The sequence below is a fragment of the Megascapheus bottae genome, chromosome 3, assembly GCF_031878675.1.
Source record: "Megascapheus bottae isolate mThoBot1 chromosome 3, mThoBot2.hap1, whole genome shotgun sequence".
Classification (NCBI taxonomy): Eukaryota; Metazoa; Chordata; class Mammalia; order Rodentia; family Geomyidae; genus Megascapheus; species Megascapheus bottae.
This window is the reverse complement of record NC_143511.1, coordinates 48,210,993-48,238,822: the sequence shown is the minus strand read 5'-3', so window position 1 is coordinate 48,238,822 and position 27,830 is coordinate 48,210,993. Positions and strand designations below refer to the sequence as shown.

At 40.2% G+C, this 27,830-nt stretch overlaps 1 protein-coding gene and 1 pseudogene across 2 annotated transcripts in view; one reads left to right on the top strand and one right to left on the bottom strand.

Annotated features, from left to right (window-relative positions):
• Saxo1 (stabilizer of axonemal microtubules 1) overlaps positions 1-26,979 on the top strand; it is an 85,781-nt gene extending 58,802 nt beyond the window's left edge. For both annotated transcript variants that reach the window (XM_090330034.1, XM_090330035.1), the window contains exons 2-4: positions 98-277; positions 12,052-12,254; positions 25,608-26,979. In XM_090330034.1, the coding sequence (XP_090186160.1) occupies positions 98-277; positions 12,052-12,254; positions 25,608-26,611 (1,387 nt within the window). In that variant the 3' untranslated portion in view covers positions 26,612-26,979. The remainder of the gene's footprint in view (positions 1-97; positions 278-12,051; positions 12,255-25,607) is intronic.
• On the bottom strand, positions 24,504-25,451 carry LOC150065441 (S-phase kinase-associated protein 1 pseudogene; annotated as a pseudogene).
• Positions 26,980-27,830: the final 851 nt, after the last annotated feature.

Here is a 27,830-nt window from a genome sequence, read left to right as displayed (position 1 = left end):
GGAGTCGCATGGTATACAATGGAGGAAAAAAATCAAACAGATAAGGTAACCAATCAAACTGAAAAAGTAACACGCAATTTTCATGTTTCTTTTATAGGCGGCATCACTGTCCACATCTTGCTACTAAGATTTATGATAAAACAGAGCAACCATTTTTTCTCTCTGAATACACTGAGAACTACCCTTCCTATAACTCTTACCTGCCCAGAGATTCCTTCAAGCCCAGGGAGGAGTACAACAAAGGACCCATACCAATGGAAGGCGTGACCACATCCAGGTGAGGAAAAGTACTACTAGTAGTATACAATGTATAGCGCCAAGTCAGTACTGTATGTAAACTATTGGTATGCCATGTCAATGTAATAATGCACAACTCTAATGCATTCCTACACAATATTGATGCATGCCCTTAATGTCTTCATATTGATGTAATGTCTTCATATTAATGTACTGTATTTAGAAACAAAAATCTTGTATTTATTAGCTTGCTTAATTGTTTGCAACCCTCTCTTGAGAAAAGGTTCTTGCTTGCCTATGTAGAGTCCAGAGAAAGGCAAAATTTCTCTACATAATAAAGGGAAGGAGGTAAAATAAGGTCATGAAGGAAAGAGAAGGGAGCTGAAATTAAAAGGGTCTTTTTTTGTGGGTTATGGGGCTACCACCCTGCCCTTGAGCCAAGCCCTACTTCCAGTTTTCTACAGGTTAATTGGAGATAAGAATCTCAGATCCTTTTGTGCCTGGGCTGGCTTTGAACCGTGATCCTCATATCTCAGCCTCCTGAGTAGCTAGGATTATAGTCATGAGCTACTGTGCCCACAGTAAGGTTTTTTTTTTCTTTTTTGGGTCAGTTGTGGGGCTTGAACTCTGGGCTTGGGTTCTATTCCTGAGCTTTTCAGCTCACGGCTGTTGCTTTACCACTTGAGCCACAGCACCACTTCCCAATTTTTGGGTTTTATAGGAGGCTCCATGTTAACTTGGGTGATGATGGTGGTGAACAAATACTGATACTAGAGAATGGAGGGGTACGTTTGCAATTAGGTTTCATTTTTGTGCCAGTTTTGGGGGTTGAATCAGGGCCTGGTCATGGTCCCTGTGCTTTTTTACCCAAGACTGGAGCTCTATCACTTGAGTCACTTTCCACTTCGAGCTTTTTTTTTCCTTGGTGATTAACTGGAAATAAGATTGTCACAGACTGGCTTTGAAATGCAATCCTCAAATTTCAGTCTCTGAAGTAGCTAGGATTACTGACTCAACCCCTTGTGCCTGGCTTATGTTTTAAGTTTTGAAGTCCTCTTGAGTATTCAAGAATATGAACAAAGAATATATTTCCTTTAAAAGTTATTCTGATGTCCTCCACTTGATTTCGAAGCTAGGTTTATTTGGACTAGGTTTCTGCAGAGGCCGAGCTGCATAGCTCAGTGTGTTAATGTTAGAGGTACTTGTTGAAAGGAGCTGGGGGGAAATGCTTAGTCTGAAGGTTGTTGAATGTCTTACAGAACTCTAGTGAATCTTCTTGTTTAGTAATCTCTAGGTGGTGATGCCTGGCTGGTAATCCAGGAGAGTTTGAATATCTTTGAGCACAATTGGGCAGAGTCTCAGATAATCTGATTTAGTCTCCAAGTGAGACCTGCAAGGTTGATTGCTTTCTGCCTTCCCATTCTTCATGCCCAAAGGGCAGGATTGCTATTCATTGGATATTAATTGTTCCCACACAGCACTTGCACATGCAGGTGTTTAAAGGACCAGCTGCCTTTCCTCCCTACAGCTTGCCCTTTGCATCATAATTTTGTTCTATTCTAGTAAAGATTCCAGATGGCCCAGGTGAAGCAGAACAACAGAAAGCTTTTTCTCAGGATAGGACTAGAAATCCCCCCGGAGGTAAAGATGATCATATCTACTTGCCTGCTGTCTCTGTCCACAGGAATTTCACGTTCAGGTTGACCATAAGTGGTCCTATAGCGGGAGATAAGCCAAGGGATTTCTGAACTTGATGGGAACTATTTGACAAGGGGTAGCATGAGGATGGGAGGTAGCTGAGGATCTGATGTGACTCTTAATCCCAATTAGGTCACTCTCTCTCTCTCTCTCTCTCTCTCTCTCTCTCTCTCTCTCTCTCTCTCTCTCTCTCTCTCTCTCTCTCTCTCTCTCTCTCTCTCTCTCTCTCTGTGTGTGCGTTAGTCCTGGGGCTTGAACTCAGGGCCTGGTTGCTATTCCTGAGATTTTTTTTTTTGCTCAAGGCTAGCATTCTACCACTTGAGCCACTTTCAGTTTTCTAGTGGTTAATTGGAAATAAGAGTCTCATAAACTTTCCTGCTGGGGCTAGCTTTGAACTGTTCTCTCAGCTACCTCAGTAGCTAGGATTACAGGCTTGAGTTATTAGTGCCTGGTGAATTAGCTCACTTTTTTTTTTCGTCTATATATGTGGTACCTAGGAATCGAACCCAGGTCTTCATGCATGCTAGGCAAGCATTCAACCACTAAGCCAAACTCCCAGCCCCAGAATTAGCTCACTTTTATCTTAAACATGTACCTTAAATGATTTGGTCTGAAACTCAATGTTACTGGATATACTGAAATTATATCACTGCTTTATAAACCTACAACTTATTAATTTTGTGAATCTTAACAGTTTGGACTCTATTTAGCTAAGAAAACAGCATTCTAAGGTTTGAAAGACCACAACAAAAGATGTTGGGCATTCTTCAACATTGCTTGCCTCCCTCCCTCCCTCCCTCCCTCCCTCCCTCCCTCCCTCCCTCCCTTCCTTCCTTCCTTCCTTCCTTCCTTCCTTCCTTCCTTCCTTCCTTCCTTCCTTCCGTCCTTCCTTTTCCCTCCCTCCCTCTCTCCCTCCCTTCTATTCCTCTCTTTCATGCCTGTCTTGGGGCTTGAACCCAGGCACTCTCCCTGAGCTTTTGTGTTCAAGGCTAGTGTTCTACCACTTGAGCTACACTTCTACTTCCATTTTTCTTTTTTTGTCAGTTGTGGGACTTGAACTTTAGGCCTGGGCCCTGTCCCTTAACTCTACCATTTGAGCCACAGAGCCGCGTCTAGTTTTCTGGTGGTTAATTGGAGATGAGTCTCATGGACTTTCATGCCTGGGCTGGCTCTGAACCATGATCCTCAGATCTCAGCCTCCTGAGTAGCTAGATTATAGGCATGAGCCACTAGTGCCAGTGCTGCTTTTCTTCCATGCATTCATGGACAACAGCAATATCAAGCCTCAGGTCCGTGTGTAGGTTAACTATTGGGATGGAAGTAAGGCGGGTTTGGTTCTCTCCTCTTCTTTATTTCCTGTGCAGAAAGAAAAACCAGGAGAAGTGGGCAGAAGACATTATCCTCCCATGTGCCTCACTTTTGTTGTTTCTCAGCCATGTGCTTGCCATGCTGAGAACAAAGTTAAGCCACTCTTCTCACACCCACTGGTGTGCTCCTAGACACCGCTAGGGGAATAGACGACTAGCACTAAGTCTTTATCACGGATTGTCAACTCTGTATCTGAGACCTTATCACCGCATTTTCCCACTCACTTCCCTATTTGAAGGTTGACTGCGTAGTGTCTGAGATTGACTACGGGGCTCTCACCTGCTGCAGGAAAAGTCATGTGGCCCAGGGCTTGCCTGGGTTGGATGATTAAGTCCAGACATAGAAAACACCTGGTTTCTGGAAAGGTTATCATCCCAGCATGGGACATGATTACAGCTGCACACGACTCTTAGTGACCATAAATCTTTGGGATTTACAACAGGTGCCATAAGGGAAATATGTGAGGGTTCCAGCCCTGCTTAGTGTGAAACTCATTTTGCAGCCCCTGGCGATTCTATTGCATAGGATTCGCCTTTAGTTTAGGTAGATCGAGATCAATTTATGAATAAGAGGTTTGCACTTCAAGCTCCATTTGCCCTTTGGCATGTCACTAGATAAAGCACTTGGGCCATTACTTCTGGGACATTACTTCTGTTAGCTAAGTCAGCTCCCTAAAGATTGATATTTTTCCTAAAAGGAAGGGGGACTATGGGTAGAATGGACAGGAGGCACAGAGGGGGGTGTAGGATTGAGTTCACAGTGGATGGATCTGGCTGCAGGGTAGAGAGCCGGAAGCTGGTAGCACAGACTCTTTGTTTATTATAAGACTCCTTAGTAAGTGGAGGAAAGCAAATGAGGGATGTGCTAAAAGAGAGCCTTTGCTACCCTCTCCAAAAGCCAGAAGAAAATGAGAAAGTTGGCTGGGACTCGGGGCTTGCTCTACCTATTGAACTTTATACAATTGCAGTTGAACTGATTCAAAGCTATATCTTTGGGGATATAATTACTTCCTTTGAAATTGGACCTGATGAAGACAAGTGGATAAATTTCTTAGCATTAACCTTGCCTGGGTGATTTCAAAGCATTTGAATTGTCTTAACAATCTGAGTCTTTGAGTTTGCGGTATTTTGGAGTCATTTTATCAAGTACCTGATAATTCTGTTTCTTTTTCTTCCCCTCTCCTCTCCTCAATTTTTCTCCTTTCTTCTCTTCTCTTCCCCTCCCCTCTACTCTTCCCTTTCCTCCCCTCTCCTCTCTCCTCTCCTCTCTCTTTTACTTTGAAGAGCATTTAAAAAAAATCAAACAGGTGATTTGATTAGCCTTAAAATGCAAACTGTCTTAGGTGATACTGTTATAAGGTGAATCCAGCCATGAGAAACAGAGAGTTTGAATTGGGAGTCTTTATTGGAGTGTCTGCAGGTAGACTCCTGTATCAAAGACCTGTAGCCTAGTACAAAGCCTGCACCAAGGTTTTAATGACAAAAATACGCTTGTGGTGGAGGTCAAGCCTTAACAAAAGGAAACCTTATATGAACATACTGAGGTACAATCTCAGGTAGGAAAGATACATCTCAGCCTTTCCATATAGGAGAAATCTTAGAGGCTAGACAGAGGCAAATGATTCAAGACACTTCGGGTAGTAATCAAGGGAAGAAGTTACTTAGACTTGGCCTCCTTACTGTAATAGCTCCAACTTCACTTCTGTTTTCTATCTTCAGCAAGCTTGTTTAAAGTCTGCCCCATGCATGTGAGATCAAACAGTGATTAAGGCCCAGTTATAAATAGAATTTTGACTTCCCAACTGATGTTGGGAAGAATCACTTCTTAGTTTTTAGCATTTGTAGTTACTCCAGATTTGGTCTCTTGGTTCTGTGGTCGAGAAAGATAATAAAGCTGGGAGTGGTGGCTCATGCTTGTAATCCTAGCTACTCAGGAGGCTGAGATCCAAGATCTGGCAGTTCAAAGCCAGCCAGGGCACTAAAGTCTGTGACTCTTATCTCCAATTAACCATTAGAAAACTGGACACGGCACTATTGCTTGAGGGGGTAGGGTAGTAGCTTTGAGTTGAAGAGCTCAGGGAAAAAGACCAGGCCCAGAGTTCAAGCCCCACGACCACCACCAACAACAAAAAGTAAATAGTACTTTTTAGCCACCTGGCCTGGCACAAGTTCCTTGCCTTCAGACTGGAAGTTGTGATTCTTTTTTTCCCCTTTTTTATTGTAATGTATAGAGGGGTTACAGTTATATTTGCCAGATAGAGGGTACATTACTTCTCACACATTGATACCCCTTCTCATGTGTTTGTCCCCATTTCCCTCCCTCCATGCTCTTCCAATCATCTTGTTTTCCCCCCTCCCTTTCCTATTTCAAATAAACAAATAAAACAAATATACAATATACCAGGTAACAAAGTCAGATACTGCAACAATATGAGAATAACCAAAGGGCAACACAAGAGAAGAGAAATAACATAGTACATTAAGAACAACAATCACACAAGATAAAACTCTTGTTTCCATATCCTGGAGATCCTTTCCTTTAGCCTCATCCGATATGGCCTTATGTATCTAGGTTTTGAGCTGTTGTCATCCTCTGCTAGGAGAGTCCTAGGTTTGTATTAATTATTAGAAATGAGGGAAACCATTGAGTCTATGTTCCTTTGGGTCTGGCTTACTTCATTAATATGATTTTTTTCTAAGTCTTTCCATTTCCTTACAAATTGGGTGATGTCATTCTTTCTGATGGCAGCATAGAATTCCATTGTGTATAAATACCACATTGGAAGTTGTGATTCTTAAGGAATTAATAGAAATGGAAGCAGTGAGGAGCCAGACAGTACAGATAGCTTCTCTTGCTTATTGACTCTCATCCAGAATCTGCTGAATTAGGTTTCGCTTTAGTGTCTTCAAGTAGTTTCTACAAGCTTCCAGACTGTATGAAGTGGTGATAAAGGGCTGTCTTCTGCCTTGGTAGAATTTGAGAAGCTGAATATAATGTGTGATTGGTGTTCTTAATGTACTGTTATTTCTCATCTCTTTTGTTGTCCCTTGGTTATTCTCATATTGTTACAGTATCTTACCTTGTTATCTGGTATATTATATATACATTCATAAGTTTATTTAAATAGGAAAGGGAAAGGGGGAAACAAGAAGAGAGGAAAGGGTGGGAGGAGGGAAGTGGGGACAAAAACCTGAGAAGGGGTAGCAATGTATGCGAAGAAATATACCTTTTGTCTGGCAAATATAACTGAAGCCATTCTATTAATTACAATAAAAAAGAAAAAAAAAGAATTTGAGGAGCTGAGCAGAGGAGGAGATAATATTGTGCAGCTTAGCTGCTGGAAGGCACAGGCTGTACATCCACCTGTCCCAATATGATAGGGAGGGACTATGTCTCAACAAGATCAAGACTTATGGTCTACCCAAGCCATTTTTCTCTGTACTCTGGGGTGGGCATTCCCACTTGACTGGGATGACATAATGGCTTCCTTAGAGTGTGTCCTTTGACCTAGGGAAGTGTGATAGTCACATATGGCATTAATAAAATAAATCAACTGCTAAATAGCACCCTCTAACCCAGAGCAGACTATGATGAAAAAAGGAGAAATCACAAGGGATCACAGAAGTCAAGGAAAGGAGAATGAAAACAATGTGTCAGAGGATGGATGCTGGGAAGAGGACTCATTGAGATTTGGATGAGAAGCAGTGAATGGTTCTGGAAACAACATGGTACTTGGAAGGCTTCCAAGAACCAAGAAGTAGAATTGGAGTTGATGGTCAGGGCATGGGAGGAGATGGGGACGGCAAGTAGAACACCAATGGACACTCATTTCTAGGAGAGAGAAGTGGAGGAAAAGACTTGAAGGGAATGGAATCCAGTGAAGATTTGTGTCATCTTTTAGGTTTTTTTTTTTTTGCATTTAAGATGGGAGAGTCTGAAAGAGATTTAAAATGTTGACAGGAAACAGTAGGAGGAAGAAATGAAACTACAAGTATAAGCTGGTCTTTTATGGACCATTTTCTACCAAGAAAAGGAAGAGATTTAGGGAAAGGGTAAAAGATTTTTTTTTTGGCAAGAGGAAGGATTCTTTTAAAAATAGATTCTAATACTGGGTGCTGGTGGCTCATATCTGTAATCCTAGCTGTTCAGGTATATGAGATCTGAAGACTGAAGTTCAAAGTCAACCCAGGCAAGAAAATACATGAACTCTTACCTCCAATTAATCACCAGAAAATTGAAGTGGAGCTATGGCTCAAAGTAGTAGTGTTAGCTTTGTGCAGTAGAACTCAGGAACAGCACCCAAGCCTTGAGTTCAAGCCACATGACTGATTAAAACAAAACTATTTTATTAGAATTGATTCCTTGGGCATAATAATAAATCATGAAATTTGTATAAACATAGTACAAATATTATAAATAGTATAATTCTTTAAAAAGACTTAAGTCAAAGCCAAGCAAAATAAGTATCAGGACATGGGCACTTGATAGAGAGGAGGGATGGTACTAAGGGGTAGAAAATGAAGGCGGGGAGAGGGGAGAATGCAGGCAAGAATTCATTGTATATACTACAGAATTGTGAAATATAAGAGAAGAGGTGAGTCAAAGGCAAGTGATGACAAAGATCAGGATGCATTGTGCACATAAACTGCTTTGTTTAATTGCAAAAAAAATCCAATAACTAGCCTAAAATTAAGCTTAATAAGGGAAGAAGGTGGGTTGAGAGGGGTAGGTGAGGATATTGAAAGGAGGTAACATTGATCAGGATGCACTGCACTATAAGCTGCTTCAGTGAATGGCTACTCCTTTGTACAAGTGCTTAACCATAATAAAAGTCTCAGAAATATATACATATTAAGCTTGAAGCATGGCTCTGTTTGTCATGGTGAGAAATCTCCATTTCCCCATGACTCTGTGGTTAGCTGTTATGGTATTTCCTCTTTCTATTTTGATTTTTTTTTTTGCCAGTCCTGGGCTTGAGCTCAGGGCCTGAGCACTATCCTTGGACTTTCTCAAGGCTAGAAGCTCTACCACTTGAGCCTCAGCACCATTTCCGGCTTTTTTCTATGTATGTGGTACCAAGGAATTGAACCCGGGTCTTCCTGCATGTTAGGCAAGCACTCTACCACTAGACCAAACTCCCGGCCCTGGTATTTCCTCTTTCTGTTCTGTCAAATTTTATTTATTTATTTATTTTGTCTAATTCCTTTATTTAGCCTTGCAAAATGATTTGAGGTCAAGTTGTTATGACTTTCTCAGCAGGGCCACTTTAGCCTGTATTTAACTCTGAATTTAACTCTTGGCCTTCTATACTATATAATGTTTATAGCTGTTTACCTAAAATAAACTTAGATGCTTGACTAAGTTTTCCTTTGTTCACAGCCATGGTGAACTCAGACTTTCAGAAATGGTCACAGGAAAAGAAGGGGGGGGGATGCATGGCTCGCCAAAAACATGAGCAATTTCTAGAAAGAATACAGACTTTTCTTTTCATACACTTCAAGGCTGTAAGATTGTCTGATTGGGACATGCAATTATGTTGTGGTTAATGCCAGGTTTCAATGAATATTCTCAACCTAATGAAGAAAATAAAATCAATTCTGATGAAATTCACTCTAAAGCCATAGTGACTATTTTTGTGTAGTACATAAGTGAATCAAATTTCAAATTTAAGAAAATTTCTCTTTAAAAGTAGATAACTTCTCCTCCATAATCTTCCATGGTTAGAGATAATGAGTAAATTCAATAATACACAATGGTAATGGAACTTGAATTCATACTAAAAGAGATTAAGGAAAAATTTCATTCCTTCAATGTGGTGAGCAAGAATGTTAATGTTTCTTCTTTTGTCTTTGAGAAACTGACTGGAATAATTTATGATTTTTTTTTTCTGTGAAGAAGGAGATAGGGCATTAACTTTGCTTTAGTAGTCAGAGAACCTGGAGACTAAAAGGAAGGTTCTTGCAGCATCTTTGAGAGGAAATTGGCTATCCCAGGGCAAGTCATAGCAGAAGCAGATTTAGTGGCCTCCTTGTACAGTCTGGGCCCAAGTCCAGAAAGCATTCCTTTAGTGTGCTAGGGCTAGAGAACTCAAATATGTTTTCCCTTCATATGCGGAAGCTGGATCTAAAATATAACTGGATGGGGCCGGGAGTTTGGCCTGGTGGTAAAGTGCTTGCCTAGCATGCACGAAGACCCAGGTTCGATTCCTTGGTACCCCACATACATAGCAAAAAGCCAGAAGTGGTGCTGAGGCTCAAGTGGTAGAGTGCTAGCCTTGAGAAAGTCCAAGGACACTGCTCAGGCTCTGAGCTCAAGCCCAGGACTGGCAAAAAAATAATAATAAAATATAACTGGACATGATAACCTATCCAGGACTCTAGGCATTCACATGCAGTCAGACAAAGGAGTATACTCCTAGCGGAGAAACACAAAGGTGTAACTTCTCTGAATATTTAAAATACTCTTTATGGAAAAATAGTATTTTAATTTTTGTGCTTTTTTGTTATTGCTGCTGCTGTTGGTGAGATTATTTTGTTATTGTTGTTGTTGGTGATGGTGTTTGTTTTTGCTTTGGGTATTTTTTCTTTTGGAGAGATAAAAAGGGCACAGAAAAGGAAGGAGAAAGGTTAAATAAATACTATCATGCTATAGAAAATGGCGTAAGTAACTTGTGGGCAGGGCAGGAAGGAGAAACTGAGGAAAGTGAAGGAAAGGCTGGCATTGTAAAAAAAGAAGAAATTTAGTCTTATGAAATGGTAACCCCTTTGTAACACCTTAATAATAACAATAATATTAAAAACATAGTGAAGAAGGCTAAAAGAGTATTCATCATTAAATACAAGTTTATGAGGACTTATGACTATGTGGTTTCAAATTCATTTTTCTTTTTCTGGGAGGGAGGAGAACTTAACTTCCGTTATCCTTAGAAAACAAAATCTTTCAGGCCATATAATTTTCCAGGTAAATATTTTTCAGATGTCTTCCAGGAATTTCCACTTATCTCTATAACACAAGGTTTTTAATCCTTCCAGTTCCCTGCCACAATTTGTTCAGTATTTGTCACCATAATGAAGTATTTGTTCATTAAGGCCACAGTGTGGAAGTGACCCAGTATACACTGTCACCTGCCAATTATTTTAGGTCATTTCATTTCTTTTTCTGATTGTCCATAAAGACAGCTCTGGGATGGGCTGCAGCAGTGTGTCTGCCATTAAGATATATTTTAAGATGTGTCCTGGGGGTGTTGTGGGAATTCAACTGAAGCAACTCGCATTTCCCCTTTGGGGCCCTGGAGAGACTAATTCTCCTGCTTCCTAACTCCCTCCTTTCATCCCACCAAGCATTTTCAGGACCTGGTTAGGGTTTATTGACAACCTGGTGCATAATTCATGCAAGACAGGTTACAGCAGAGTGTGTGTTACCTTTGCTAGTCAAGCATGGCTCAGTAATGCGGCTCCAGATTTTGACCAGGAAGTAGGTTTTATTGGTGTTTGGGCCTAATGTTTTCCTGTCCGGAAACCTTCCCCTTCCCTTGGTGGGTCTGTCTGGCAAGCACCATTTAGGGAAAATCTACTTTCCCCAGTTGGATAAATGGGTTCCAGGCAAAAACCTGTTGTGTAAAGCAGAAGCTCTTGTGGGGGGAACTGTTAGCATCAAATGGGCAGCTAAGATTGTCTCCATGGCCAGACCAGTCCAACTCAGCTAGTATGGTAAGGGTGGCTCCTGCTGGTGGGCCTTTTATAACTATGCACTGCTTTAGAAAAAGACTGTCTCACATTCAGAGAAAATCAGTCTGTTTTTCTTTTCTATCCTATTTTCCTGCTTTCATACACCCTAAAATAATGGGATCATTTATACTAGATAGCAAAGAGATAAGTAATGGGTTCTGTGACTACCATTTTTATCCTTCTTCTGACTTTCCTTTTTTCTTCTTTTTTTAATAGTATCGTGTATTTTTCTGTATTAACTAGTTTTACAAAGGAGTTTTAATTCTATGAGTTCAGTTATAAGTACAATGCATCTTGCTTCTTCTAGGTTTTCTGTAGGTCAAGTAGATGAAAGAGGTAAACATTAGCAAAAGCTCTTGAGAGTACAGAAAGAAAGTGGGAGTACCTGAAAAATAGACATTAGCTTCATAGCAAAGAGTTTAGCTAGAAGGCAGGAGAGAGAGCCAGCACAGAAGAGGTCCTTTGCCCAGTCATGCCTTGTAGCTGGCACTCAGTGTGGGAAGGCAGGATGGGGTGGTAGGACGTGAGGGTTCAGGAGTGAGGCAGGGGGCTAGTTCCATAACTACTTGTAAATCAACCTAGAGAGGCTTTGTCTGGGAGATTTTTTTTTTCAATCTTGGGTGCAAAATGATCTGAATTTAATTTACAGACTTTAATTGCTATCCTCTGGAAATTGAAGGGGCTAGAGTGAAACAGGAAGCTCAGGTAGTAGCCTATCATGTGATCCAAGTAAAAAATGGTCAGGTTGGGCCAAGAAGGAAAGAAACACTCAGGAGGTAGAATGGGCCCATGTCTAGGAAATGGACTCAGGGGCTGTGAGGTTAAGGATGGCAGGTAGCTGTCTAACATGGGTAAGAAGGGAATGGTGATGCCTTTCTTCTAAATGAGGACTGGAGGAGAAGAGCAGTTGGAAAAGAGAGTAGAAAACTTTGCAAATGCTCATAGAATCAACCAAGTTGAATGGCAAATGACCTTCTTCTAAGAGCAGGATCCCAGTGACGTATACTTACTTTCCTTCCAGGAGAGATTATGGACTTCACAAAGTAATGCCAGTGAAACTCCATCAGCCTGATCCCTTCGTTCCAAATGAGGGAAATATGGACTTGCTCACGACGTATAAACAAGACTTCAACCCCTATACTATGTGCCGGGTGGATGCCATCAAACCTCGGGACAGTAAATATCCATGTGGTGATAAGATGGAGTCTCTGCCTACTTACAAAGGTAAGAGAGCAACTGAGGTGCAGGTCGAGGTAAAAAGCCTGTAAGCAGACCAGAAAATGTATTTTATATGCACATTCCCTTAGTGCATGGGCCAGCAAACCACTTCCTGCAAGTTGAATCTGGCCAGCAGTCTGTTTTTGTATGGTTGGGGACCTAAGAATGGTTTTAAAGTTTTTAATGACTGAAAAAAAAACCAAGATTATTATTCCAGGATATGTGAAAATTACACGAGATTCAGAGTTCAATATTCATAAGTACATTTTATTGAAATAGCCATACGCATTCATTTATATGTCAGGATGGAGATCCTACAACCCGCAGTACATAGGATATGTAATACCTTGCCATTTGTAGAAATATTTACTGATCTCTTTCTTAGCTTCCTGTTTGAATCCTACAATGGGGAAACATTTCAAATTTAAGCTGTTAAATTATTTTACCATTGGTTGAGTGATTGCTTCACTTATCCACTTAGAAAAACACTGAAATGATGTATATCCATACATATATATGTGTGTATATATATATATATATTCAAACAGGAAAGTACATGCATCATAATTACATAAACAAATGAATTTTGACTGGACCCACACATATAGATGTCATACAGATCAAGAAATACATTACTACCAAATTTTATTCATCCTTCCCAACCAGACTGAAGCCTCTCTGCTGATATTTTGTTTTTGTACAGTACTCATGCTTGAACCTAGCATCTAATGTTTATTAGGCAAATGAGCTGTCACTGAGTTATATCTTCAACCCCATTTATGTAGACTCTTGACCCTTTGAATTAGTTTTCTTTCAGTTTTGAACTTGATGTAAATTTGGATTAATTTATTCTTTAAAAATATGTATTTAGCTTGACATCTCTGGCCATAAAAGAAATGCAAATTAAAACAATTCTGAGATTCCTCCTCACTCCAGTCAGAATGGCCATTATCAAGAAATCTAATAACAACAGTTGCTGTCGGGGATATGGCCAGGAGGGATCACTACTACACTGTTAGTGGGAGTGTAAACTCGTTCAACCACTATGGAAAGCAGTATGGAGATTCCTCAAAAGATTAAACATAGAGTTCCCCTATGACCCAAAAATTCGATTACTTGGCATTTACCCAATTGTCCAGAAACAAGGATATACTAAAGCCACTAGCACAACGATGTTCATTGAAGCACTATTTATCGTAGCAAAGATATGGAACCAACCCAGATGCCCCTCAGTAGATGATTGGATCAACAAGATATGGTATTTATACACAATGGAATTCTATGCTGCTATAAAAAAGAATGACATCACCCAATTTGTAAGGAAATGGGACTTGGAAAAAATCACATTAAGAGAAGTAAGTCAGCCCCAAACAACATAGTTTCATTCATTTCTAATAATTAGTACATACCAAGGACTCTCCTAGCAGAGGATTACAGTAGCTCAAAACCTAGATACATTAGGTCATATAGGATGAGACTAAATGAAAGGATCTCAAGGATATGGAAACAAGAGTTTTATCTTGTGTGATTGTTGTTCTTAATGTACTATGTTATTTCTCTTCTCTTTTGTTGCCCTTTGGTTATTTTCATATTGTTACAGTATCTGGTATATTGTATATTTGTTTTATTTGTTTATTTGAAATAGGAAAAGGAAGGGGGGAAAACAAGATGATTGGAAGGGGATGGGGGGAGCGAAATGGGGGCAAAACAGGAGAAAGGGATATCAATGTATGTTAAGTAATGTACCTTTTGCCTGGTGAATATAACTGTAACTCTTCTACTAATTACAATAAAAAAGGAAAAAATATGTTGCATTGACTAGCACAGATAAAAGCCTATAGAGGGTGCTGGGAGTATGGCCTACTGGTAGAATGCTTGCCTAGCATTCACAAAGCCCTGGGTTCAATTCCTTGGTACCACATACACAGAAAAAGCCAGAAGTGGTGCTGTAGCTCAAGTGGCAGACCACTAGCCTTGTGAAAGTTCAAGGACAATACCCAGGCACTGAGTTTAAGCTCCAAGACTAGCAAAAAAAGTCTATAGAGATGTCACTCAAATAGTAGAGTGCCTGCCTTGAGTGAAAAAGCCAAACAAAAGCATGAGGCTTTGAGTTCAAGCCCCAGAACTAGCATACAAACAAAATATTTAATTGACATAAAATAATTGTATAAATTTATAGCATGTATGTGTTAATTTAATGTTTGAATCAAGATATCACATCTATTTCCTCAAATATTTACCTTTTTTGTGGTGAAAATCCCTTTTCAAAAGGGGGATGACAACAAAGGCATTTCCAGCTTCAAACACTCATTTCATCTGTCCCTCTGTGTGTTCTTATCTCCCTGGTTTATAACTTTTGTAGTTGGAGGCTCATCAGAGCACTGCCTGCTCAACTCAGCTCCCTTTTCTCTACCTTTATAGTAGGTACAGGGAAAGGTTTGGGAATGAAAATGGCTCCTTGCTTGCCTTAGAAGTTAGAGAAGAAAGAGTAAGTAACTTTTTTTTGTTGGTTGTAAGACTTGAACTCTGGGCCTGGACATGGCCCCTAAGCTCGTGAGCTCAAGGCTACTGCCCTACTCTATGAACCACAGTGCCACTTCTGGTTTTTCTGGTGATTAATTGGAGATGAGTCTTAAGGGCTTTGTAGTGCCTGGGCTGGTTTTGAACTGTGATCCTTAGATCTCAGCCTCCTGAGTAGCTAGGATTACAGATATGAGCCACTGTGCCTAGCTTAAATTAGTGTCTTACAAAACAAAGTCTTTACTACTCCTCCACAGCAAATTATTATTTGATTTTCCATATATTTTTTATTGTAATTAATAGAAGGGTTACATTACATTCACCAGATGGAAGGTGCATTACTTCACATACATTGATACCCTTTCTCATGTCTTGGTCCCCATTTCCCTCCCCCCACGCCCACCCTCATCTTGTTTTCCTCCCTTCCCTATCCAATTTCAAATAACCAAATATGCATATATCCAATATATCAGATAACAAAGTGAAATACTGTAACAATATGAGATAACCAAGGGACAGCAAAAGAGATATGAGAGAGAACATAGTACATTAAGGACAGCAATCACTCATTATATGGCTTTCGTTTCTATATCCTAGAGGTCCTTTCATTTAGCATCATACTGTATGGCCTTATGTATCTAGGTTTTGCTCTATTGCAAATCTTTGCTATGAGAGCCCAAGGTTTCTACTGATTATGACAAATGAGGGAAACCATTGAGCCTATCTTCCTTTGAGTCTGGCTTACTTCACTAATATGATTTTTTCTAAGTCCTTCCATTTCCTTCCAAATGGGGAGATGTCATTCTTTCTGACAGCAGCATAGAATTCCATTGTGTACAAATACCACAACTTGATGATCCACTCATCAACTGAGGGACATCTGGGTTGGTTCCATATCTTTGCTATGGTAAATAGTGCTGCAATGAACATCATTGTGCTAGTGGATTTAGTATGCCCTTGTTTCTGGACGGTTGGGTAAATGCCAAGTAGTGGAATTGCTGGGTCATAGGGGGGCTCTATGTTTAGTCTTTTGAGGAGCTGCCATACTGCTTTCCATAGTTGTTGAACGAGTTTGCACTCCCACCAACAGTGTAGTAGTGTTCCCTCCTGGCCGCATCCCCTCCAGCATCTGTTATTAGTTTTCTTGATCCTGGCCATTCTAACTGGAGTGAGGTGGAATCTTAGAGCTGTTTTGATTTGCATTTCTTTTATGACCAGAGATGTCGAGCATTTCTTCATGTGTCTATAGGCCATTTTTGTTTCTTCTTCAGAGAAGACTCTCTAAGTCTTTGGCCCATCTTTTAATGGGATGGTTGTTTCTTTGGAGATTAATTTTGGAGTGATTCAATTTTTTGAGCTGTTGATATATTTTAGATATGAGGCCTTTGTCCGTTGTATGGTTAATGAAGATCTTCTCCCATTCTGTAGGCTTCCTAATGAATTTACTAGCTATGTCCTTTGCCATACAGAAGCTCTGCAGTTTAATTTGCAGTCCCACTTATTCAGCCTTTCTCAAATTATTCATCCTCAAAATAAATACACGGAGGGGGTGGGAGCGCTCAGGCTTTTTTGTCTTTTTTACCATCAGCTTTCCCATATTGCTTCCTGTATCCATCCACTTGCATCTCAAGTTGCCGTCTGCAAATGACAGAATAATATTCAATGACTAAAATTGAACCATGATGGATAGGGCTGTAATGTTAAAGTTAAAATTGAGAAAATCTGGTCTTACTCACCTTTTACTTAAGTTCAAAGGTATACTTCATATACCTTTGAACTGTTTACCTTTTCTTTTTTGTCGGTTGTGGGTCTGGGCCTGGGTGCTGTCCCCAAACTCTTCAGCTCAAGGCTATCCCTGTCCGCCTTAAAGGTTAATTGGAGATAAGAGTTTCATGGCCTTTCCTTCCCCGGGCTGGCTTTGGACCTGATCCTCAGATCTCACCCTCCTGAGTAGCTAGGATTACAGGCGTGAGCTACTGGCACCCAGCTGAACTATTTACAATTTAACATAATAGATACCAAATACCATTTGCATTGCGTATGACAGGGAATGCATAGAGGGGGAGAGCCTTAATTTAGATGCATTCATGAGGATGGAACTTGGGGATTTTCATCTTGTGAAGTTTGGAGGGCCTTTAGATGACAGCAAATACTTACATTTTATTAGTTTGAGCAGTTTGTTCCTTGCTTGCTTATAATATCATGATTTCTAGAACTCAGCTTTAAATACCAAGTATTTGTCTTTCCAGCATTTAGCACAGGGAAAAGGACAGTAAAGGGGTCAAGTAAAGAGATAAGTGAATGAATGGTTCTAAACTATTGTTCAGGTCTCTGGGTGATGAAATTTGGGTATTATATGTTCTGGTCAAGAGCAGGAGTGAGGTTTGGGGAAAGTCTGTGATCTTGACCCTTCCCTTTGGTCAATGCTGAACCACTTCATGCCTCTATGAAGGAAGAGGGCATATCCTTTGCTAATGTGCCTGATCTTTTCATCTATCATCTGTTGGATGGCTTAACTCTAATGCAAAGTTGCTGCTTTAGTAAGTTTCCAATAGCAATCTTCACTTATTCTAGCTACATTTTGATTCTCTTTACAAAGAAATAAAAAAAGAAGTCAGAGACCAAAGATAATTAAAATATGTATATTGCAATAAGTGCTATCTATCTATCTATCTATCTATCTATCTATCTATCTATCTATCCTGTTTCCATTATAAGTTCTGTGTGAAAAAATATTAAAAGGTTTCCCTTTCTACTCATGGCCAGCACCTTTACTGGAGTCCCTAAACCACCAATAAAGTATGTTTCAGCAGCATTTGGTTGTAATTTGTGACATTTCCCAAACACTGTGCAATTGGAAAAATTGAGAGTGTAATTACTTGATGCTCAGCTTTAGGTTTAGCTAAGTTTTTGTTTTTTAAAGACCCATTATTGAATGGAATCCTTTTTAAAGAGGTTCTTGCCAATTACCCACATGACACTATGGCCCTAAAGGACTTTACTGGTGTGTGAATAGTTTGTCATGTGGAATTCTGAGGTTTTTCTGGGCCTTGTGGAGGTTTTCTTGTAATAAATGCTGGGTGGAGGAAGTCAGGAGGCTGAATAATAATGTGGTTTCAACTATATTGTTGGGTAGCAGAAATCACAAGAGGCAACTTTGAGCTCAGGACCCTGTTTTCTTAACACTTCATCCATCACAGAAGAGGGTCAGAAAAGCCTATTCTGCCCACTATTAAGTATCTTGAGGCAGTATGTAGGTACCTACAGGTAGATGCCCCTATTTCAGGAAGGCCTGAAGTCTTGGGGTGAGACATATGGTTTATATTCAGCAAGATGGTTCTAAGGCCCTTAATGATTTCAAGATGTTGACAGAACTATTAATGACCCTTGGAGAAAGATTAGATTTTTCTTCTCTTTTCTTTTTCTTTCAATTTTCTCTCTTGCCTTTTCTTTTGAGGCAGGGCCTTGATAGATATCCCAGGCACACTTTAAAGTTGTGATATTCCTGCCTCAGCCTCCCAACTGCTGTAATTATAGGCATTCACCACCACACCCTGGAGGATTGAGACTTTTCATTGAAATGTATTACTAGTATTACTAGTCTAAAATAAACTTGAGAGTGTGTGTAGGGATGGGGATGTCAAGGGTTCTGGAGTGGCAGAAGCTTGGAAAATCCCAGCCCTCTAAAAGTAATTATAAGCCTAGATAACATGGTAAAAACCAACCATTGTACAACTCTAGAAGCAAGCAGAGGTCTATAACAAATTGAGAGTATGTAAGCAAGATAAAGACATGGAAGCTTAGTGATGAATAGTGGTGACTTGTTCTGGAGCTGCTTCTGTCATACCACTCTCCTCACCTTCCTTGTGGTAGTTCTGCTGGGGAAGTCTAGATTGTGAAGGAAAGAAGCTCTTATGTCAGTGGAGTCTGAGTTGACTTGAAATAAAGTGCATACAAAGGGATTTTGATTAAAACAAACAGCCTGCAACGATCTCTGGTTAGAAAAAAATTCACTGAAGTTAACTTCTACAACTAGTTTGATGTTTGTAATATTAATTGAGGCAAGCAATGGGAAGTCAGAGATAAATAGGTAACTTATCAGGGAGATCCAGAGAATAAGATGGTGATAGTAGGTCTTGATAAATTCATACATATCCTGGTGGTCTGTAAAGGCTGTGCCCCTGAGCAGTGCTGTGCATGGGCTCAAGAGATCAGAATAGCCTATCTATGCCACCTCCATGGTAAAAATGGAAGGCCTACTGATTATGTAGGAGGCATGAGATTTTCAGCTGAAAATAAAAGCCAGTTCAAACTTGGGCTTTTTGGGGGAGGGGTTTACTATGTTTCCTAACTTACATAAAAATTCATTAGCACTTCATTATGATCAATGGCTGACCACTAAGTTGCACTTAGAAATATAATCAGCTGCCGGGGCGTGGTGGCTCACCCCAGTAATCCTAGCTACTCTGGAGGCTGAGATCTGAGGATCAAGGTTCAAAGCTAGCCTGGGCACAAAAGAACCTGAGACTCTTAACTCCAATTAATCTCTAGAAAATGGGAAGTGGGGCTTGGCTCAAGGGTAGGGTGGTAGCCTTGAGCTGAAGAGCTCAGGGACAGTTACTTCTGAAATGATCTATAGATAATTGTATTCTTTTTTTTTTTAATTATTGTGTGTTGATATACCAATACTGGGGCTTGAACTCAGGGCCTTTTTAGTTCAAGACTGGCTTTCTACCACTTGATGCACAAAAGTCTCATGATCTTTTCTGCATAAGCTGGCTTTGAACTGTGATCCTCAAATCTCAAGCCCTTAAGCAGCTAGACTTATAGACATGAGCCATAAGTGCCTGGCAATCATTGCAGTCTATAGATAAAATCTTTATAAAATCCCAGGAGCATTTTCTAATAAAAAAAGAACATTTAAAAATAATCTCAAATTTTATATATAAAATTTAAATAAGCCAGAATAAATATTCATAAAAAAAGTAAACTTGAAAAGAGTACTTTCGGATGCTAAAACTGTACTATAAAAGTTATGTTAAGGGGCTGGGAGTTTGGCCTAGTGGTAGAGTGCTCACTTAGCATGCATGAAGACCTGGGTTCGATTCCTTGGTACCATATACATAGAGAAAGCTGGAAGTGGTTCTGTGACTCAAGTGGTAGAGCTCTAGCCTTGAGAAAGCCAAAGGACAGTGCTCAGGCCCTGAGTTCAAGCCCCAGGACTGGCAAAAATCCTCTCCCAAATACCAAAAAACCCCTGTTATGTTAAGGACTAGGAGTGTGGCCTAGTGGTAGAGTGCTTGCCTAGCGTGCAGGAAGCCCTGGGTTTGATTCTTTGAAAAACCAGAAGTGGTGCTGTGGCTCAAGTGGTAGAACTCTAACCTTGAGAAAGCCCAAGGACAGTGCTTAGGCCCTGAGTTCAAGCCCTAGGATTGGCCAAAAAAAAAAAAGTTAAAAGTCTGTTAGCCTCTTATCTCCAATAAACTACTCAGAAAAAACTGGAAGTGGCACTGTGGCTGAAGTGGTAGAATGCTAATCTTGAGCAACAAGGGACAGCACCCAAGCCCTGAGATCAAGCCCCAGGACTAGCACTGGGGTGCAGGGGTGGGGGTGAGGAGGAAGAAAAAGATAATGAAAAATTATCATAGACAAATGCCCTCTACATCTCTGAAGATCTCTGTATTCCCTTCCTCTTGCCCTGATTTCTATAATTTCTGCACTTGTATGTAAACCATAAGGCTTTATGGTTTTTCCATTGATCCATTTGTTTTACTATTTATCTGCTTTTCTTTCCTTTTCCATGGGGCTTGAACTCTGGGCCTGGGCCCTGTCCCTCAGCTCTCCAGTTCAAGGCTAGCATTCTACCACTTTGAGCCATAGCACCACTTCTGTTTTTTTGGTGGTTAATTGGAGATAAGAGTCTCATGGACATTTTTGTCCAGACTGGCTTTGAACTGCAACCTTCAGACAGATCTCAACCTCCTGAGTAGCTAGGATTATAGGTGTGAGCCACTGGTGCTTGGCTCTGCTAAATTTTTTGAGGTAGAACTCATTACACTAATTATATTATATATAATATGTAATATATATATATATATATATTTTTTTGGCCAGTCCTGGAGCTTGAACTCAGAGCTTGGGCACTGTCCTTGGAAACTTTTTTCTGAAGGCTAGCACTCTTCCACTTGAGCCACAGTGCCACTTCTGGCTTTTTCTGTGTATGTAGTATCAAGGAATTGAACCCAGGACTTTGTACATGCTAAGTGAGCACTCTACCACTAGGATATACACTTGGCCCCTAATAATTATATTTTGGACCCAGTCTCAAAATCATACTATATGAACATTCATTTAGACCCTTTCTGTTTTTATAAAGAGAGACTCAACAATATTATCAAGACTTCTGAGGAGCTGGGCATTTGTAACTATTTATTATAGAGCTTAGGGGGCCGAGAGTTTGGCCTAGTGGTTAAAGTGCTTGCCTGGGATGCATGAAGACCCGGGTTCGATTCCTCGGTACCACATACATAGAAAAAAAGCTGGAAGTGGTGCTTCGGCTCAAGAGGTAGAGCTCTAGCCTTGAGAAAAAAATACAAGGACAGTGCTCAGGTCCTGAGCTCAAGCCCAGGACTGGCAAAAAAAAATAGAATTTATTATAGAGCTTATAGCTATCCATCTAAAAGTAAGGTAATAATTAGTGTATAGTCAAACTGCAAAGTGAAGGGTAAACCCAAATAATTAGAAATACTCTAAAATATAACCTAGATATTATTATAATAATTTTGAGAAAAATACTCCTTCATTATATTTATATCTTTAAAAGCAAATAATTTATTAATCATTTGCTGATGTAATAAAAACCCCATACTATTAATACTATAAATCACTTTATAGTATAGTTTTAAAACAGGTGCAACAACAATCCAGTGAAATTATAACTACAGGACTTAAACCTCAGGTTTACTTATTGCCAACTAAATGTTTACAATAGTACCTAGGCAGTTTAGTGTGTGAGAAGGTAATCTTGTTGAGATAGGATTCTGAGACAGTTGGATGTCTGTATGCCAAATGAGCTGCAATCTTTATATCATATGAAAAAAATAAATGGCCAAGGGCTGTGGCTGTGGCTCAGTGGCACAGTGCTTACCTAGCATGCAGGGGATTTGGGGGGTTTGGTGTCTAGCACTCCAAAAAAATAAAGTAAATAAAATGAGTATTTAAAAGGATCAGAGACCTAAATATAATATCTAAGAATAAAAATATAATATAATTGTATTTGGTTATTTGAAATTGGATAGGGAAGGGGGGAAAACCCAGACGGGGGGGGACCAGGACATGTGAAAGGGTATCAATATATGTGAATTAATGCACCTTCTATCTGGCAAATATGTAACTTTTATTAATTACTATATATATATATATAAAAGGAATAGTTAAATCCAATAAAATAACATTTGGTGGTTTCAATACCCTACTCTCACCAAAAGAGAGATTATCCAGGCCAAACAGAGATAAAGGAACTTGAGAGTTAAACTATTGTATAGATCAAATGGATTTAACAGACATCTAGAGAGTATCCTGGCAGCTAAAGAATATCTATCTTTTTCAGAAGCTTATGTAACTCTCTGAGTAGATCATATAGATTTTCAACTTATGGATCATAATGGAAGGAAACCAACAGCAAGAAATACAGGAAATAATTGAAGATGAAGTCTGAAAAAGATGCTTTTGTATTTTTTGTGTATTTTACTTCCTTTAAATGGATATAAGGGGATTTTCAACTTGTCAATGTCTTATGAATCTTGATCAATGTCATCCCTTTTATCATCCCCCCATTTATCCCAATCTTACTTATTAACTCATTGCCTAATTCCATCTTCATATAGATATATCAAGTATTATTACTACTCACCCATTATTCCTCTCTCCATTTGTTCAATCTCTATCCTGAACCACCCATCTTCAGACAAGATATTTCAGCTTCCTAACACTCATTTTGTTAAACTGTATGTTAATTGTTCAAGGAGATTATGACATAGCAATCCGCCCCTGTAAATATCATATTTTAATCAGTTTGATCATTTACATATGCGTATGGATCTACATGTGCTTTCATGTTTTATATGTTGGTCATGGGGCTTAAACTCTGAGCCTGGGTACTGTCTCTGAGCTCTTCAGCCTAAGGTTAGTGCTCTGTTCCTTGAGCCACAGCACCATTTCTGGTGGTTATTTGGAGATAAGAGTCTTATGGATCGTGCCAAACTGACTTTGAACCACAATCCTCAGATCTCAGCCTCTGGAGTAGCTAGGATTATAGGTATGTTCTTAATGGATAAATAAAATTCCATTCTCATTTTCTCTTTCTCTCTCATACACACATTTTCTTTTTTTTTTCAGTTCTCTTTTTGGAAGTCATTTTATGTGTTTTCCTTAGTCTTTTTTTTTGCTATTTAACAAAACAGTTTGTGAATACAATGAATCGCATGATCACTGTTACCCTTTTCAAAATTCTCACCAATCCCTCCCAACTCACCTTTCCCTTATTTTCCTTTTTTTTTTTTTTAATTTTAACCAGTCCTGGGGCTTGAACTCAGGGTCTGAGTACCGTCCTTGGGCTTTCTCAAGGCTCTACCCCTTGAGTCACTCTACCACTCTACCACTTGAGTCACAGTACCATTTTCAGTTTTTTCTATGTATGTGGTACTGAGGAATGGAACCTGGGTCTTTGTGCACGCTAGGCAAGCACTTTACCACTAGGCCAAACCCCTGGCCCCTCACTTTTTAATGTCATTAATTGGAGATAAGAGTCTCACAGACTTTGGGCTCAGAACCACAATCTTCAGATCTCAGCCTCCTCCTGAGTAGCTAGGAATATAGATGTGAACACCTGGCTTCCTTTACTTTTCTTAATTTTGTAGTATATGCATGAATTCTTCTTTTATTTTTGCCAGTCCTGGGGCTTGAAGTTAAGGCCTGAGCCTTGTCCTTGGGCTTTCTCAAGGTTAGAGCTCTACCACTTGAGCTACAGTACTGCTTCTGAGCACTGTCTTGGGCTTTCTCAAGGTTAGAGCTCTACCACTTGAGCCACAGCACCACTTCCGGCTTTTTTTTTATTCTGCAACTAACTCTTTATTGAAATAATTATACTTAGGATTTTTAAAACTTAGCCACCTACCCAATGGCAAAAAAATTTACTTTTTTTACATGCAACTAATGTAAACTGTTTTCTCCATAAGGAAATCCTGATCATCAAAAGATGACATACCACATGAATTAAGTGTTTTTAATTGAAAAGCTAACCAGTTGTCTAGTTACATTTCTCCAAAACAACAGAAAAAACTAAAAACAACCCCCCCCCACAAACTTGATAGTAACTGAATCTCTAGGTAACATATTCAAAGTTGAGAAGATTAAAAATTGGGGGAGAAAAAAAAGTCTCAGACGTAATTAAGAACCATACTTCATTTGTATCAGTGGTCCTGGCTAGACTCTAGACAACATCCTAAAAACCCCATTCAGAACATTAACTTCAAGTAGCCTTTTTCCAGTTTCCGATTTGTGAATAAAGATGTATTTTGTTAATTCTATCAGAAACCTTGTTGCAACTTATTTACAAAGCCAAGTTCTAAAAGCTGAACTAAAGTTAACTAGATAATAAACTAGGCAGAAACTGCTCTACAGAAAGAGAAATCCTAAAATGACATTTTCCAGAGAACCCACGATTGTTTCATTCAGAGTAAAGAAAAGAAAAGCTTTCGTTGGGACTAGAAGAAACTCAGCTGTAAGTTTGGGATGTGTATTCAAACTACACATGCAATGAGGACAATATTATGCTAATACAATTGATGTGCTGTTGCATTTGTCTACTGTTTGTCTAATATTAACAGTTATATAAACAGAGCAGTGCAACTAGTATTTGGAAAATCCTTATAGTGTTACAGTGTCAGGCACATTTCACTTCTCTTCACACCACTGATTCTCTTTGCGTACCTGGGCTTCCTCCTCTTCAGTAAAGTCATTCTTAATGTTGAAAGTTTTGCGAATCTCCTCAGGAGTTTTCCCTTTAATCATATTGGCAACAGTCTTGCATGTGACATCAAGCAAACCTTTGATGTCTAAGAAGTTTGCAGCCAGAATAAGTTCAAAAAGTGTTCCTTGGTCAACTTTCAGGAATTCTTGGTCCCAAACAGGAATATCATCTGTACGCTTCTCTTTGTTCTCATCCCAGGAGGAGGAGGCTCATCCTTGCGGTGGGCGCACCACTGAATGACCTTTTTTAATATTGCTGCATTAACATTTGGTAGAGGAACTGGGTCATCATCTCCTTCATCATCTAGTCCCAAATCTTCCAACATGGTCTTGATGGTCACAGATTGTTTGGCAATTTCTACATCAACTTCAAATATTTCTCCATCAGAACTCTGTAACTTAATTGAAGGCGTGGTGTTTGGTCTCAAAAAGTCTGCGGACAGGAGTCTGCTGGGAGTGGGGCACCGCCTGCGCCAGGAGAAGAGAAAGATGAAGACGAGGCCACTCCACTTCCGGCTTTTTTTCTGTGTATGTAGTACTGAGGAATCAAATCCAGGGCTTTGTGCATGGTAGGTGAGAAGTAGGCCAGGCTCCTGGCCCAATGCATTGAATTCTTGGCTGCATTCTTTCTCCTTCCCCTTAGACCTACCTCATCCCTTGCAACTACTGGTTTCCTGGTTTGTTGGGCTTTCACTTTGTCTCTCTAATGAAATGAACACTAAGTTCTGCCTTGAATCTGCTATGTTTCAATTAATGCATTTGTAAATACTTGCATTATCATTTTCATGATCTCTTCTGCTTTAATTCCAGCTGATTATTTACTTTGGAACCAACCAAAACGAGAGCTTCTTCGTCCACCACACAGCTACCGGCCGGCATTCACCAAGTTTGATAATAGAACCACTCACCAAGATGACTACCCCATGAAGGGCTTTGTGAGTACCAAGAGCTATAAACCTCCTCCCATCCCCAATCTCTGTAACATCCCCTTGGAGGATCTGACTAACTACAAGCTGAACTATGTGCCACACCCTATGGAGAAGCGCTTTGTCTATGAACCTAAGAGATTCAAACCCTGTCACATCCCCTTTGAGAGCCTCACTACCCACAAAGAGTGCTTCCGGGGCTTGGTTGGGCAGCCTGCCAAAAGCTTGAAGCCACCAGACAGGACCTCTGCGTCAGATGCACCTTTTGCCGACACCACTGAGTTCCGAGATAAGTACCAAGCTTGGCCAACGCCTCAGGTATTCTCCAAATCTCCCATCAACTATGCCCCCCCTGAAGAGAAGATGGATTTTCTGACAACTGTGCAAGCCCATTACACATATCCTAAGGGTGCCCCTGCCCAGGCCTACCGACCAGCAATCCCGATTAAGACGAGCTGCCCCTTTGAGAGCTCCACCACCACGAAGGATGACTATAAGCAGTGGACCAGCAATCGGGCAGAGCCATTCAAGCCCTTTCAACACCTGAGCCTTCCTGCAGAGCCTTTTGACAACCTGACCACCACTCGGGCCCACTATGTGCCTCACCCACCTGCGAGTACCAAAAGCTTTAAGCCCTCGTGGTCTGTACCTCAGGGGAATGTCCCTGTGGAGGGCCAGACCACCTACTCAGTCAGCTTTACTCCCAAGGAAATGGGCCGGTGCCTAGCTTCATACCCAAATCCCCCTGGCTATGTTTTCGAAGAAGTGGATGGTATGGGGCACAGGATATTTAGACCATCTTCCCTGACAGGATCTCCAAGGAACAGCCATGTCTCCATGAATGAGATGGAAAAGCCTAAGGAGCAGGAGTTGGCAGTGTCAGCCTGACTTTGAAAAGTTATTTAAAAAAATACACAATACTTAAAAATGGAAGTTATTCATTGGACAAAAAAGGAGAATTCCCCAAAATGAAAAAAAAAGTTCATTGCCAATTCTGGGATATTTGAATAAAAGGAGAATCATGTGACTCAAGGAGAATGGCATTCGCTCCCAGGCTGATTAATTTCCCTTATACATCCCTCCACTGTCTCCCCTTGGCACCTGTGGCCCCCCCACTCCTTTAGAATGCTCATAGAATCAAAGCTGGTTTCTGTTTCCTTTTTGTGATCCAGATGTATTTTATTAGTTTAATCATTGTATGAATTACATAATAATTAACCCTTGACAAGTACAAAGTGTCAAAGAATAAATTTGATTTTGGGGGATTGAATGTACAGCTCTGTGTTCATCCCATGTGCTCCCTGCAATTAATGTTACTTGGGACTCTTGAAGAGATTTCATAGTAAACTCTGCATACTAGTGGGGGTTTTGAGGTTGGGTCTGGAATCTTGTTTGGGGGTTCTGTGTGCTCAGAGATACTTCATACATGTTTCCATTTCTTTACTCTGTGACCTAGTAGTCAGAATAGCTCTGACTGATGTGGGGCCTGGGCCTCTTTGTCAGGGGTGAAAAGAGGAGAAGGAGAGGAAAATGTTCTGTGGTATCTCAGAGATGCGTGGCTTGCCAGGTCCTTGTCCTTCTCCAAACCAGTGCAAACTCCAGTCCAGGGATATTGGGTTGTGGGACAGGGAGAAAGAGCTTTAGCAACCAGGCAGTTGAAAACGGGCTCTAGAGCCATGGGCAGAAGCTATAGGCTCTTCTGAGAAATTAAGACTGGAACAATTGTTTTCAAGCTGTGCAGATTGCTAGGAATTTGGGTGGGCCTATTTGTCACTACTATGACTGCAGTAACCAAATCTATGAAGATGATCCAGACCCTATCCTAGAGATTTCTCTCTTCGGCCTATGACTTTACCAAATTTGTCCATTTAATTGGACAAAATTGAGGAAAGACGTTTTGTTTAAAAAAGCCTTCATGCTAGGGTCAGTTGAGCTTAGTGGTCTTGATGAGTCTCACACATAGAGAAACAGGGACTGATACCTAGCACACAGCATAGAAGGCCATGGATTGAGACCTGGCACCTTAGCTTCTCTTTCAAGTTGCAGAATCCATAAGCATGCACATAGTCTTAGAGAACTTGGGAACAGGGTGAGCGAGATTTCAGAT